Raw genomic sequence first — 15,041 nt, forward strand, 5'->3', positions numbered from 1 at the left:
ACTCTTTAGCTTCTTCCTCCTTTATGGGTTCGTTGATAGCTAACACATCTTCTTTGAATGGCTCAAGTGGTCTTTGTCCCACTTTGCCATCACATCCTTTAGAAGTACTCACTTGGCATTCGTACTTCCATGGCACTTATCAATTGTCCTTGTATTGAAAAGGTCGAGGTGTTGTGATAACCACCCTAGCTTGTGTTGTTGTTGTCATTTTCGCTTTAGGGGTAATTATTAGAGGACCACCCCTGCCATACTTATTGTCAGATGATTCTTCGGAAGCGCAAACATCTTCTTCCGAAGAATCTTGAATTTCCTTGTAAAATTCCAGCTCTTTCCGGTCCATCATGAGCTGGACTAACGAAATGAACTCTGGGCATTCTTGCACATTATGCCCCTCTTCGTTGTGGTAACAACAATAGTTACCATCTCCTATCCTTATTGCCCGTGAATGGGGTGTAAGAAGCCCCACCTTTACCATTTGGCTCCATACCCAAGCCAAAGGAGCTTTAACTTCTGAAACACAAGTTTTGACTCTCTTGCCATTCTCTGTGGTGATTGCGTTGATCTCGGTCTCTAGATGATTAGGCAAGGGATTTTGGGTAACGTTCGGTGCCCCGGAGTTGAAATGAATCCAATTCTTGTTTCGCATTCGTTGCACAAGTCTCTTGAATGCGAGACAGTTTTCGATTGAATGCCCCTGCACACCTCCATGATATTCGTAGTGGGCATTTTTGTCATACCACTTCGGATATGGGGGCTTTATCAGATCTATTGGGTAGGGTGATAATGCGTGAGTATCGAAGAGTTGTTGATATAACTCTTTATAGCTCATAGGAATGGGATCAAATTGCTCCCTTTCCCTTTCTCTGCTTGGTTCTCTATGAGATTGGTTAGAAGTACCAGATGGTATAGCTGTAGTTGTTTTTGAATTTGAGATCGTAACACCTTTGCTAGCGTTGTAGGTGTTGACATTGTTGATCTCGCGGTCCTTGTTCTTCACGGGAGGCTTTCTACTATAGTCACCCCCTCAATCTTTCCTTGTTTTGTGGCCAGTTCAACCATCTCACCGGCCATGACTAAATCTGAGAAACTTACCGACGTGATTGCTAACAAATGCCTGAAGTAAGGTGCCTTCAGGGTTTGTACAAACAACTTTCTAGTTTCATTTTCATCTAAGGATGGATGAACTTGCACAGATAAATCCCTCCATCTCTGTGGGTACTGTTGAAAACTTTCGTTATGCTTCTTTTCCAAGCTCTGCAGCATAACTCGGTCTGGTTTCATATCATTGATATGTTTGTACTGCTTTAAGAAAGACTTGGCTAAGTCTTTCCACGTCTTGATATGAGTTCGGCTGAGCTGGTTGTACCACCAGATAGCTGAACCGGACAGGCTCTCCTGAAAGCAGTGGATTAAGAGTTGGTCATTTCCCCCGTACCCTGTCATCTTCCGACATAACATAGTGATATGGGCTGAAGGGCAGCTGTTCCCATCGAACTTTTCAAACTCAAGAATTTTAAATTTTGGTGGAAGCACCAAATCGGGAACCAAACTTAGTTCTATTGCATCCACACCATAATAATCATGGTCTCCTTGGACCATCTTCATTTGGTCTTCTAACATCCTGATCTTTTCTTCCATCTTCCTTGCCTTATCATCATCGTTAAAATCCGGGATAGGGCAGTCGTCCGGATGACTGTCAGGTTTCGCCGTAGAAGTCTGTAAATTTGCCGCTGATGCAGTTTTCCCTTTGGCAGCGGATGAGTCACCTTGCAATCCGAGTAAGGTCCCAGATGAGATAACCACTTGTGGGGTTGGTGGTATGGTTAACCCCTCAGATGCACCTTCTCCGGATGCACTTGTCCGTTGTTGTAAACCAGATAACTTAGCCACGATCTGGTCGACTAGGGACTCCGTGCTTTTCTTAATGGACTCCATGGTACGTTGACTGTTCTGAGCCATTTTGTCCTCCAATTCTTTCTGCAGTCTTGCCATGTTCTCCTCAATCCTCTCGATTCTGGCATCCATTTGTTTCTTTTTTGCATGAGTGTTGTGAGGGTGATGCGTATCTAATGCTTGCGGTGGTACACTTGGTGTCTGAGACATGTTCTGTTAGTTAATACGAATGTAAAAACATGAAAAATATAAAATAAAAACAAACATGAAATATAAAATGCAAAAAATGCAATGCATGATATATGCAATTTGGAGGCATTGATCCAGAAAAGTGTCCATTATTATAAACAATCCTTAAACAGACAAAAATGTTTTATCTTTTAAGATACATAAAAACAAATTAAAGGTACATTCGGACTAAATCCTCTAGACCCCTAACAGCTTCTAGTAGGTTGACAAGTCTTCTGCCTTCATCTGTCACTGGTTGAATGCCTTATCGAAACACTCCTGCTTCCCTTGCCAGGCCGTGAAGATGACGAGCCACCTTCTGTACTTGTTCCATGAAATCTCGGATGGTTACGTCTCTGGCCCTCACCCTTCGTTGTGCTTGCTCCCAACGGAAATGCCACTGTAAACCTCCATCAAAGAGCATTATCTGAAGCTCGTTCGCTTGCTTTTTGAACCCATCTACAATAGCTTCTAACTCAGCTATTGTTTTTCCATCCTTTTCATGTTGTTTCTCTAAGTCCGCCACCCGGATTCTCAAGCGTTGGTTCTGATGTTGGCTGTCTGCCAAACACCTTTGAGCAGTCTTCAGTTGTTCCTTCCAAGCTCTTTCATCGGGCCCCTCGAATTTCCTTTTCAGACTGTGAGCTTCGTCTTTCCAGTATTCAGAGCTTACTTTTAACTTGGAGTTATCCTTGACTTTATCTTGATAGCCTTTTCTTAAGTCTTCGAGCTCAAAACGGACTCTTTTCTGTTCCCTTTCCAGTTTGTCTGCTTTATCTTTCTGTGAATCGGCATCGAGCTTCCATTGATAACGTTCAGCTTCAAGTTCCTTAATCCTATACTTAAGCTCATTATTCACAGCTTCAAACTCTGCCTGGCTATCTCAAGTCCAGAAGGGACAGACCTGAGATGTTCCTCCATAGTTCGGGTGTCTTCGCAGTCTGGCACCGAGATGTTATCATTCTTTCTCAATCTTCGCCACTCCACATAGTCCAGAGTAAGCATGTCTCTGGCAGCTACAACATCCATCCGAAATACTTGCTTCCATGACTCGGCTGCTTCCTTGATCATCTTCTTATAACTGTCACCATTATACACAAACTCTAATTTAATTAGTCCGTATGTTGCGGGGACAAACTGACGTGCCCTATACTGTCTCAGTGCCAACAACAAAGCATACCCAACTGCACCCCAAAGTCCAAGTAAAGTTATAGTATCAGAATCCCCACACCGGAAAAGAACGTCACCGAGGAACAACCAGGGGGCTCTACAGGTAATATCCCGATCCTGAAGATGTGTAAAAACTTTCATCCACTTTTCCTTTGAAGCACCTTCATGCCATTTCATTGTGATGAACTCTCCTAAAGGTGAATATGTGGTGCTAAATCGGCGGTAAGCAACCCCGTTAGTCTTCCATAAGTGGCTGTGAATCCAGACTTGAAGGAGCTGAACACACCCAATGAACCTTCCTCCGCCAGATCTACGACAATGATTAAGAGACCGAAAGGTTTCGGCTAAGATGGTCGGTGCTGAGTTGACTCGTCTTGGAAGTTGTTCAAACAATTGTACCACGGCTGCATCAATGCAGCCCAATGCCTTCGGAAAGATAATCAACCCATACAGACCTAGTGCAAAAAGGTCTATAGTCTTCCACTCATCAGGGTGGTTCTTCATTAATTGCCTTATGTGGATCCATTCAATTCCTTCCCCACTGCCTCTGCGCTGAGTTCGGTTAATTACCCATTTTTCGTCTACTCATGCAACTCTGGCCAGTGTATTCTTAAAAAGCTGACTTTTAATGTGTTTAATGTAGGCTCGCTCTAGTTTGATATTTTCACAATGCAGCAGTGTAGTGTATTCTTCAATGGTGGGCACCATGTCCTCCCGGTTAAAAGTGAAGCAACTATATCCCGGGTTCTAGAACTGAACCAGGGCTCTAATTAAGGGCTCATCAGTCTTAACTTGGAGTAAAAGTGTAATGTCACCGTACCGTTGGCTGAACTTCTGTTTTCGATCATTCTTCCAACTGTCCTAGATATCTCGAAGCTCTTGAATTTTGTTCTGTTTTAGGCTGATAGAGGCATAATTAACCAGCTCTGACTCATAGCTTCCTTGAAGACTGTCTCCCTTTTCCTTTTGGGTCTTCTCGGACCATAGTCGTACCTCAGGGTTTTTAATCTCTTGCATTACAACACCTTTGTCCATTAATTCAAATTATTTTGTGTATAACAAACACTTTTTAGGGACCAATAGCCTCTTGTAATGATGCAAATGCTAGAAAACAAACACAAAGGTAAAAACGTTAGTAAAATGAAAACATATAAATAAATATGAAATGACGAAAGAAAAATAAGAAGCGTAAGAAAGAACAAAAACAAGGTTAGGGTAAAAATGTCCTATGGTTTGAAATATGGTTTTGGGGTAGGCTCTATTTCTCCATAGCTTCCCGGTTTAGGTTCTAAAAAATGGTACCCGAGTTCTCCTTGCCGGTGCCCCCTTGGGCTTACTAGACCCTTAGTCCTAAACCCATCACAGGCTTGTGTGGACTAAGTTAAACTCCAGAGGACACATTCCCTTATGCCCATACGGAGAATAAATTCACACGAAGGCATAAGGTATATGAATCCCGAAGGCTACTTGCTAGGCCCATACGGTGAATAAATTCACACGAAGGCGTCGCTTTCACCCCCACTTAAAATGGGTTTGGAGCTCGGGTTTAGAACCTTAAGTGAAAAAAAACTTTGAAGGCTGAAATCATGAGAAAACGATTAGTCAACTATTTACTCGAAAATATAATCAAAAGTAAGTAAAAAGGATCGAAATATTACCTAAAAATTTAAACTTACCCTTTTCGTTAAAAAGACAACTGGAAATTACCTTAGCCTGACTCACTTACCTGTGTCCCCAGCAGAGTCACCAAGCTGTCTGAACCGTCTTTCAGGTGGGCCTCAAAATTGGGCTTCGATTTAGGAAAATGGATTTGGAGTCACCACCGATCATTCATTTAAACGTAAATAGGTTCACCGGATACCTTATTTCTTACCTGATCTGCGTCTTTTACCAGCGATATGTCGGATTCGGGAGTCGGTTACAGTCAAGGAAGGGTTAGCACCCTTGAACTGCCCTTTCGATACTATGTAGTTTCAGTTGTCTTAATTAAGAAAGTTGTACGCTTAAATTAAAAGGTAAAATAACGATCTGAATTGCTTACTTTTGATTGATTTGAAAGCGTACTCTTTTAAAAGTCAAAATATGTGTTAGAAGAGATAAATGAATAATAAAGAACGTAGAACCAATGAAATAAGTAACGTAATAAAAAATAAAGAGGATAAAAAAATAAAATAAAGTAAATACAAAAATGAATAGAATAAATAAAATAAATAGAATGAAGAAAAATAATAACACTAACATATGAAACTAATGAGAATAATGCAAATAAATAAATAAACAACACAAATAAAAGGAAGAAAGAAAGAATAAAAATAAAAGAAAATAGATAAATAAAAGAAAAAACGTATATACATATATATAAGTAAGATAATAATGAAAAAATAATAATATAAAATAGAAAACCGAATGTAATATATATATATACATATAAAATAATGGGAAATATAAATATATATATATATATATATAATAATATTGATGATATAAAAATATATAATAAAGTAAATGAAACGTAAATATATATATTTATAAAAATAATAATAAGAGAAAAAAATAATTAAAAAGAATTAAAATTTAATAACCAAATTGAAGTTAGCCGGGATTAAATTGAAAAGAAAAGAAAATAAGTTGGCCAAATTAGAACGAATTCAGGGCTTAGTATGCCATTTTGGTACCAAAATGAGAGTTTTTAAAGTCAGAGGGGCCAAAAGCGCGGTTTACCCTATTTTTAACGAAAACGCACGGATCCTCCTCGGGTCGGGTCGACACGCGGGTCACCAATGGGTTTAGTATTTAACCCAAAAATTTCGTTTAGTCTCTCATTTTTCTTCTCAAACCAACGAGAGCCTCCCCCTTTCTCCTTTCATCCTCTCCTTTGTTCATCGACGATGAAGAACACAACCGTGCGCCACCTCGCCACCGCCGTTGAACGGCGACGGCCGCCGTTCATCGTCAGCAAAACCCAAATTTTTATTACTTTTTTAAAAGCTTTTCCCTTCCCCATTTTAAATATCCGAATATTTAAAATAAACGGCATCGGGAGGGCTAGATCAAAATAGGTAGATCTCGTTGGCCCTCCCCGTTCATCGGTCAAAAAGCGATTTTTCGGGTTCGATTCGCACCAAACGACAAAGGAAATACAACATGCAAGAGAGTAGAAGAAAAAAACAAGGTAAAGACTACCTCTTTTATTTCCCTTTCGAAATGTTCTATAAGTGCTTGGACACTCCTTGTGTTCGCTATTGTGAAGTTGTGTCTGTGATGATATCTCTGTTTGCTAGCGTATTTTGTTTTTGCAATATATCCCCCCATTCGATGTTTACAAGCTTATTATTTATCATACAAAAGAAATACTATTTTTAGAGATATTGCTTCCGAGTGAAACACTCGATTTTTGACTTGAGGTGTTTGATGTTGACGAGGGAATGTTGGTACCGAGAGAATCGGTGTTAAACGCGACTGCGTGGCGAGGAGTCCTCGGTTGGGACTGGTCTTTCTTGTTGTAGCGCTGGGGGTGAGAAACGGCGCATATGTGAGTAGATAGGAAACTAGGGTTTCCAAACCCTTGTTCACCGGTTTGGGCCACTGCTGTTGGATGTGTTACATTTGCTGGGCCACACGTGATCTGGTCTTGGGCTTGACAGACTGCAAACAAATATATATGTAAACACGTGTACGACATATGTAATAAAAAAATTATATAATATAATATATAATGTAAATATATTATATAATAGCAAAGGACAAAATTTGGTGTCTTCAAATAAAATAGAAAGCGAGAATTTGATGTTTGATAAGCATAAGGACGACGATGTCCAAGTCCAAGACCGATGATTCCTGATCCGCTGTTACATCCTCTATTGGCGATGACTTCGAATCTACTAGCACCAATGACTTCAAGGGGGCTCCAGCCCGCCGCCTGGTCGAGGCTGAGATTGATCCTTCTCTAGACTCTAGATGTGAGTCCCAATGGACCTGACTTCACTCTCCCCGCTGACTCGGATTACTCTTTATACAGTGTACAGTGCCGAATCTAAAAATTTAAAAAGATAGTTTACAAATTTTGATATTCCTTTCTTCAACAAAACGGATATACAAATTTTCATGAGGCTGCATCATGATGTTTACGCACATTTTTCTGGACGCGTTCGATCATTGCCATGAGATAACTAAAATAATTCTGTTACCCCAAACTGGGGGCAACTAGATGAGTTATTAGCCCAAAGGTTTGGGTCTGAGAATTGTCGTTTTGTACACCACTAGAGTAGAGACACCCACATTTTAAAGGAGATTTTCATTGATTTGTTACTTATTTCTTTTTTTAAAGCATTTTAACCTTTAATATTTTTTTTTGAAAATAAATCATACTAAATGAAAAATATTTAATTAATCAACTATCAACACATTTATATACGTTCAATTACTAACGTGGATATGCCACATCACCCAAAATGATGATTTAATGTGCATCACATCAACCAAAAACTAATGTAGCACGTATATCACTCAAAGTGATATCGTGACATGCACCACATTAACAATTAAACAAGTAAAAAATGTTACATCAATAATATGTATTGACTGTTAGTCAACTAACAATTTTCATCTGACAATGATTGTCTTAACTAAAAATTAAATCGTTAGGAGTTGAAAAACTCTTAAATACATAGGAGGAATAGCCAAAATGCGCAAATGATGATAATTTTATCATTATGCCATTTTTTTTATATGAGAAACCAATCCTCGGCCTGTGGAAACTGTCGTGTAGAAGTACATTGAGGTAAGGGGTGTATGAATCTAATCTATTTCTCTAGATTCGATTGTCAAAATTTTGGTGAAGATAGACAATCAAATTATGTTATAAAAGTCTGCTTGAAGAGACACAATTGTGATTAATCTTTGAACCCTTTCACCATTGGTTTTGGAACTATGTACTGCATTTTAGTATTTCCGCTGTATAAAACATCAAGATATCCTTAGTATAAAACATCAAAAATGGTGGATCATTTATCAACAAAGAAAAAAAAACTCCAGTTTATGATTAATGATGCGAAAATCAGCAGTTACTGAAGCAACTGTTGAAGAAATAGCATCAGGATTAGTCAAATCACATTAACTAACGGGGGAAAGAGAGTAAAATAGTTGACAACAATTTCATATTTAGGTGGTTCTTATGATTATTGTTATTCAAACTGAAAAAGCCGTTTTCTTAATCATCGTGTTGTGAAGATTTTAAAATTTTTTCAACACTAGAAGTTGCCAACTTGTTTTAGGTGCTGGAGCCATGCAGGTATGAAATAGTTGTTTAGCTAGGATGTTCTTCCCTAAAGTTTTACTTAGAATAATAGATCTAAAGAGCTTCAAACATTCTCGTATAAAAACTTGATAAAGTAACACTCAGACTCCACAATATTAATCTTATCAAGACCCTAATCAATCTTAGTGTATTGGGGATCTCCTGCTATTGAAAATTTTGATAATTTCTGAGTTAGTTTCATTATAAAACTGAGTGTTGTGCCCATAACTGGTTTGAATTACGCCCAAGGCCCCGTTTAGTTCACGGTATATTTCATTTTAGGGAGGAATGTTTTTTTCCCGGATGAATATACTTACGTTTGGATAGGCCACATTACCAAGTGCTAGTAAAAAATTAATACCAACAGTGATTTTTTTTACTATTTTCCCGAGAATATTAATCCCTCATCTCCCTAAGGTATTTGCTTATTCCCGGTTCCCGTTGTCTAAAATAGCCTTCTCCCCACTTCGTTGTTTTCCAGTAAGATTTCCCCCGGTAAGATTTCTCCTCCACTCCCTTTCTTTTATTTTCCTAGTAATGTTACTTGATTTCCATATTTTGTGGTTTTGTTTCTGTTAACGAAAACCTCTTGAATCTTTTCCTAATGTTGCGTTTGATTCCTATTTTTGACCTCTTATTTTGCGTTTGATTCGTTTCCCCTGCGTTAGATTCGTTTCCTGGTAGTCTATTTTCAGAAAATTAAACTGAATTCGACCTCCATGCTTTTGATTTCAGCTTGTGGTGAGTAAAAGTTTCGTCGTTAGAATCCAAAAACCACATGAAACTCATACTTTCTCTAAATTCGCTTCCTCTTTTATTCATTTTGTTGTCCACAAAGTACACAATTTCGTGCTTTCTCAACTAAGCTTGTTGCTTTTCCTATGTTGTTTAGGGTTTCTTTAGTCCTCCATGCCATGGGTTTTAAGTTTGAGACTTTGTTTCATAAACAAAAATCTTTCAATTGCTTCCTGGGTTCTTTTCCCTTTGTGTTCTTGTGTTCTATTACTTTACCCATTTTGCTGTCGAAAAATACAAAATTGAATATAGAGGTCTACTTTTTAATTGCTTTCTCGTTTCATTTCCCTTTGTGTGTTTGTGTTTTAATTTTTTCTTTTGTGAGAATTTTTCAGGCCTGTACTTCTAATTGAATTATTCTCTTCACTCTCTGTGGAATGGTTTTTCTGTTTATCACTGTTAGGTTGTTAACCTATTTATGATATTGCTTGAGTTTGATTGTTGGTTAATAGAGTAATTACATTAATTTATATCATATTTGGTGCTTGAAGATGTATGGTGAGATATGTCATTCATTATCATGAACCTGGTTTTACTGTTAGGTTGGATAGATTGGTTATAGTGTAAGAAATCTTTATATATGAATAAAAAGTTTTTCCTTTTCTGATAAATAAAGTTACCAGCAGTGAAAATGACAAATTGAATTGGTGGTCTTGAGATTTAACCTTTTTTTGGACAAAATCTGTTGGATTACAGAACAAAGAAAACAAGCTGAATGGTGGGTGCCCGACTCTTGAACTTAATTCTGCTTAGTTTATTTATGGTATGATATATATTTTAGAGAAACAAGCAATTCCTTTTATATGTTTTCTATGTATGTCGGGAATTATGACAATCTGATATTTTTATTGCATATATGGTTGGGTTTTTTTTGTGTTGGATAAGTAGTTCATGTTCCGAGAGAATGTTCTTGAACAAAATTAGGTATCGGTGCAAAGATCCCGAGAAGATGTTTGCTTCTTCATGTTCCATTGGAATCACCTAATATTCAAGAAACTTTGGTTATGAAAGGCTTTAATGGAAACCGTCCGAGCATATGGGCTATAAGGTGAAAATGACTTCTACAATGCTTGGTAGCTGAAATTTCTAAGGATTAACTTTACCCAGAAAAACTTTTTTTCATTTTTTTATTTTGTAGGGACTGCCTGTGATGACTTTGGCAAGTTTTAAAGAGATCTTATTAACAGCCAGTGGAATGACCATGAAGGGTTGCCTCTTCTTGGGAGAGTTTCCTGCATGGCTGGTAGAGACCGAATTTGGTAACAAGGTCTGTTCTATTTTCCATAGTTTGTATATGTTCTTTACTTATATTGTTTTTATTTAGGAAACACACCCCCATGTCTGGTTGTCCATTACACAGAAATGGATGGACAATCTTTTCATGAGCAACGGTTTCAAGGTGGAAATGATTAGCTACGATGAAGTAGCTAAACATTTAGGTAAGGTAGTGAAACCGGGAGATTCTGAGAATATACTATTTGTTGCAGATCAATTGCGGTGTTCGGATGATCAAGTACAATTGATTCTTTTTTTCCAGTTCAAATTGTGAAGCGTGAGAGTGCATTAACTTACATACAGATGAAGGTGTCATTAACCCTAATTCAGCTCATATTGTATCTCACATTTCCTTTTATTGGTTGCTTTTGTGTTGTACATAATAACCGTCTCATTCGTTGATTTCGTTGATGGTGTGAGTTTAAGTAGCGTGTAACTAATGACATATTTGCATTTTTGGAAAAGATGGAAACTTGGAGGAGAGAGCTTCAAAGGGTAGAGGAAGATGGCGACGAGGAAGGGTTTGAGGAACTCTAAATGTAAATATGTTTTTTTGGGGTTTTTTTTGGGTTAGAGCCTGCAATGAAATTATCCTTTCTGTTCCGTTATTTCTTGCTAATTTTCCCCTTTACATGTACATAAGAAGTCTTGAGAATATATATATTTTTCCTTTTGGAATACATAAAAGGCTTCTGTTCTCAGTCTCCACGATCTGGAAAGTAATGTTTGTTAGCAGTTTGTGTGCATATGTATAATCGACTTTGATTCTTGAACCTAATATACTTATATAAAAGTGAAATTTGATTCGACTTAGAAAGTATTTTTTTAAAAATGTTGAATTATTAGAGATAAATTATTGAACTACTTGGGTTAATTTACATTTTTACTTGAATTTTTGAATTTTGAGTTGAAAATTAAAATAATATTGTTTTAATCTTTAATTAATTTGATTATTATGTAATTTTTATTTCATTATTTTTTCAATCTCTCTTTAATTTTAAGTTCATTCTTACTAAATTTAAATCACATGTCTTCAACCCCTTTATAATTATAACGTGTAACTTCAATTTTTCTCACAACAATGGTTTTTTTAATTTAATTCCTCAAATTTATACTTTATTTAATTTGATCTTCTTACTATAATTCTTTTTAAATTATTATTTTTAAGTTGAAATCAATCAATATTGTAACATTATATTTAATTACACTCAGGTTTAAATAACATCTCAACAAATATATTCAATTTAACTAAACTCAAATTTTACAAACTTAATTAAAATAAATAAATAAAATTTAAATGATAAAACAATATCTTTAAACTTAATTTCTTTCCCTTAATTTCGTTGAATAATCTCTCCTGATCAGAACATTGCACTAATTTAATTAGACGAGTGAATCAGCTTTTTAAGACAATGATAATATATTTTTAGATAAATAATATAAAAATTAATATTATTTATAATTAAAATAATACGTGATATATTTACTCTTTTATTCTACCCATTTATCTTTTAAATTTTATAAAAAAATTATAGATAAATTTTATTAAAAAGTATATAAATTTAAAATAATAAAGAAATATATTTTTGATGATTTTTTATATAGAATTCCACTTGTAAAAAGTACATAAATATTTAGAATTCCACTTGTAACACATATAGAACACATAGAACAAGGACAATTTGGTAAAATATACGTTTCAATAATCTTTTATTCTTTCAATCAAATAATGCAACCTTACATTTATGCCAAACAAACCAAACAAAGTAATGTAACACTCCCAGTAATGTATCAGGTAATATTACATTTCGATAATCTTATTCCCGGAGATAATGCTACATTCCATGAACCAAACGCACCCTAAAAAGAAGCGATAAATCATCAAGGCAAACATGAGCTGAAAAAAATGAACAAAATTCGGTCTAGAATCAAATACCACGGGAAAGCATCTGGAAATTACCAATCGAAAAAGAAGCAACACGTTCATGGCAAACTTAGAAATGGAACTTTCAGAGTTAATGACTGGGTGAATCTGAAATACCTTTGGGAGATTCTTTCTTATGTCAACTTCACTGGTTTGTCCTTCAAAATGCAAATCATAGATCTTAAAATTACCCCCATATATATATATATATGGGTTAGGATCTAATTACATAGTGTAAAACTATAAAGTTATATACCATTTTAAGATTGTTGGATGAGCGAAAATCAAAGATTGAGATTAACAGCAGGAAATGAGAAGATATTCACTGAAAAAAAAATTAAAATTAGTCTCAACCTTTGATTTCCCCTTACAATGATAGGTTAAATAACACAGAAGGTTAAATCCAAAAAAAGGTTGAAATACAGGTTAAAGTTTTAATTAGGGCTGTAAATGAGACCAGACAGATCGTGAGCTACTCGAGATCGACTCGATCAAGGCTCGATAAATACTCGGATCGAATTGACTCGACTCGGACTCGAGCTCGAGCTCGACTCGAATTCTTAACGAGCTACTTGATACTCGACTCGAAAAGCTCGTGAGCAGCTCGAAAATATAATATATAAGATTATATATATATTTTTAAAAATTATTAAAAATATTAATATTTATGTATTGATTTTTTTAAAGAGAATACATTAAGATTTTCATGCATTTAAGGTTAGGTTCGAGTTCGAGTTTGAGGCTTCAATCGAGTTAAGTTTAAGAAATTTTTTTCTTCATTTCGAGCCTTTTAGAGCTCTCACGAGCTTCAGTTCAGGATTTCGAGTTCGAGTCGAGATTGAAAATTTTAAGCTCGCGAGTTTTCGAGTCGAACTTAATTTCAGAGTTTTTGAGTCGAGTCGAGCTCAGCAATACTCGAGCTCGACTCGGCTCGTTTACACCCCTAGTTTCAATACAATCTTTGTCTCTTGCGGCTTAACATGTAAATGTTGAAGTGAAAGGAAAACACAATCTACTTCTAATTATTTTTCTAAATAGTTCAACATGAGTGAATTAAAATAACTATATAGATAAAAGTGATAAATTATGCACATTGTTTAAAAAAAAACTAAGACCATAATTAAGTAAAATGGACTGGACTACTTCAATCTAATCAATATAATTATTCAAAGTTTTCAACATTAATTGACTCTTTACTTATAGATTTAACAATATTTCAGAAATCTCGTGCATAATTTTTACCATGCTCTTAATTTAAAAGAGAATTTAATTTCACACCAAATATAACTCATAAAAAGAAACTAAAAGATGTTTGATTATAAAAAAAAACCACCTCAAAGCAAAAAAAAATGATTACCTTACACTAACATTTTGAACATTTAAAAAAATAAGGAAATACAAGAAAAGAAAGAATTTATAATTTAAAAAATAAAAAAGTGGAAATAAATTGCTATTTAAAATGTTTATATCACAAAAAGCTTCATATCCATAATAAAATAGCTCACGATCACAATAAAATCTATAATTATATTACTATAAATATGTTTCTCTTAGAATTATCGTTATTTCTTTTGTAGTGAAGTTTTTTACTGATATAAATCTACTCTCAACTACAAAGAGTCGTATGATTTAATCATATCAATAATAAGTTTACAGATATTTTGTGCTACCACTACGTAAAATTGTTCTACAGCGGCGTTTTGAGAGTAAACGCCACTAACTTTAAACATATAACGGCGTTTACATTCAAAATGCCACCAAATGATAAGTTTTGTATAAAAACATCGTGATAGAGTAGTACTTTAGCCACATTTTTATACAAATACTGTAATAGGGTTCATCTATAGTGGCATTATTTTCAATAAACACCACAAAAGAGTAGTACTTTTGCGACGTTTGTGTGAAAACGCCGTAATAGGGTTAATCTATAGTGGAATTTATTAAAAAAATGCCACAAAAGAGTAGTACTTCAACAGATTTTTTACAAACGCCACAATAATTTGGTATGTTTGTGGCGTTTGATTTTAAGATTTTAAAAACGACGTAAATTTTAAAAATGTTATCTCCCTAACCTTTAGCCCGATATCACCTTTTATTTTCCCTAACTCTTCATCTCATTCTCCACGATAAAGCGTTCTGATCTTTTAAATCTCTTTCTCTTCCCCTCTGTGTGAAAAGAGCAAATCTTCTTGTTATTATAATAATATTATCCTTACTTTTGTTGCAAAGTAATACGGAAACCTAATTTCTAGGGTTTTCAAATTCCTTTGTCTTCTTTGATAAGTTTCGCCCAAAATATTACAGAGAATCATTGTTAAATTTGCTTTTGTTTGTTTCTTCATGGTGGTTTCATTTCCCGTTTGTTTTCGAATCGACGAATTTACCTCCAAAAACAGAATCTTAACCCTCCATTCTGATGACTTTCAGCAGAAGTGAATGGCTCGATTTCATTCTCTATTT

At 35.4% G+C, this 15,041-nt stretch overlaps 1 protein-coding gene across 1 annotated transcript; it reads left to right on the forward strand.

Annotated features, from left to right (window-relative positions):
• Positions 1-747: 747 nt before the first annotated feature.
• LOC120185189 lies at positions 748-11,194 on the forward strand. Its single transcript, XM_039189478.1, is given in 7 exon segments — positions 748-787; positions 1,701-1,858; positions 10,079-10,100; positions 10,307-10,455; positions 10,521-10,649; positions 10,707-10,895; positions 11,123-11,194. Coding segments are annotated over 7 exon segments (759 nt in total).
• Positions 11,195-15,041: the final 3,847 nt, after the last annotated feature.

The sequence above is a fragment of the Hibiscus syriacus genome, unplaced genomic scaffold (genome assembly GCF_006381635.1).
Source record: "Hibiscus syriacus cultivar Baekdansim isolate YM2019G1 unplaced genomic scaffold, ASM638163v2 tig00112993_pilon, whole genome shotgun sequence".
Taxonomy (NCBI): Eukaryota; Viridiplantae; Streptophyta; class Magnoliopsida; order Malvales; family Malvaceae; genus Hibiscus; species Hibiscus syriacus.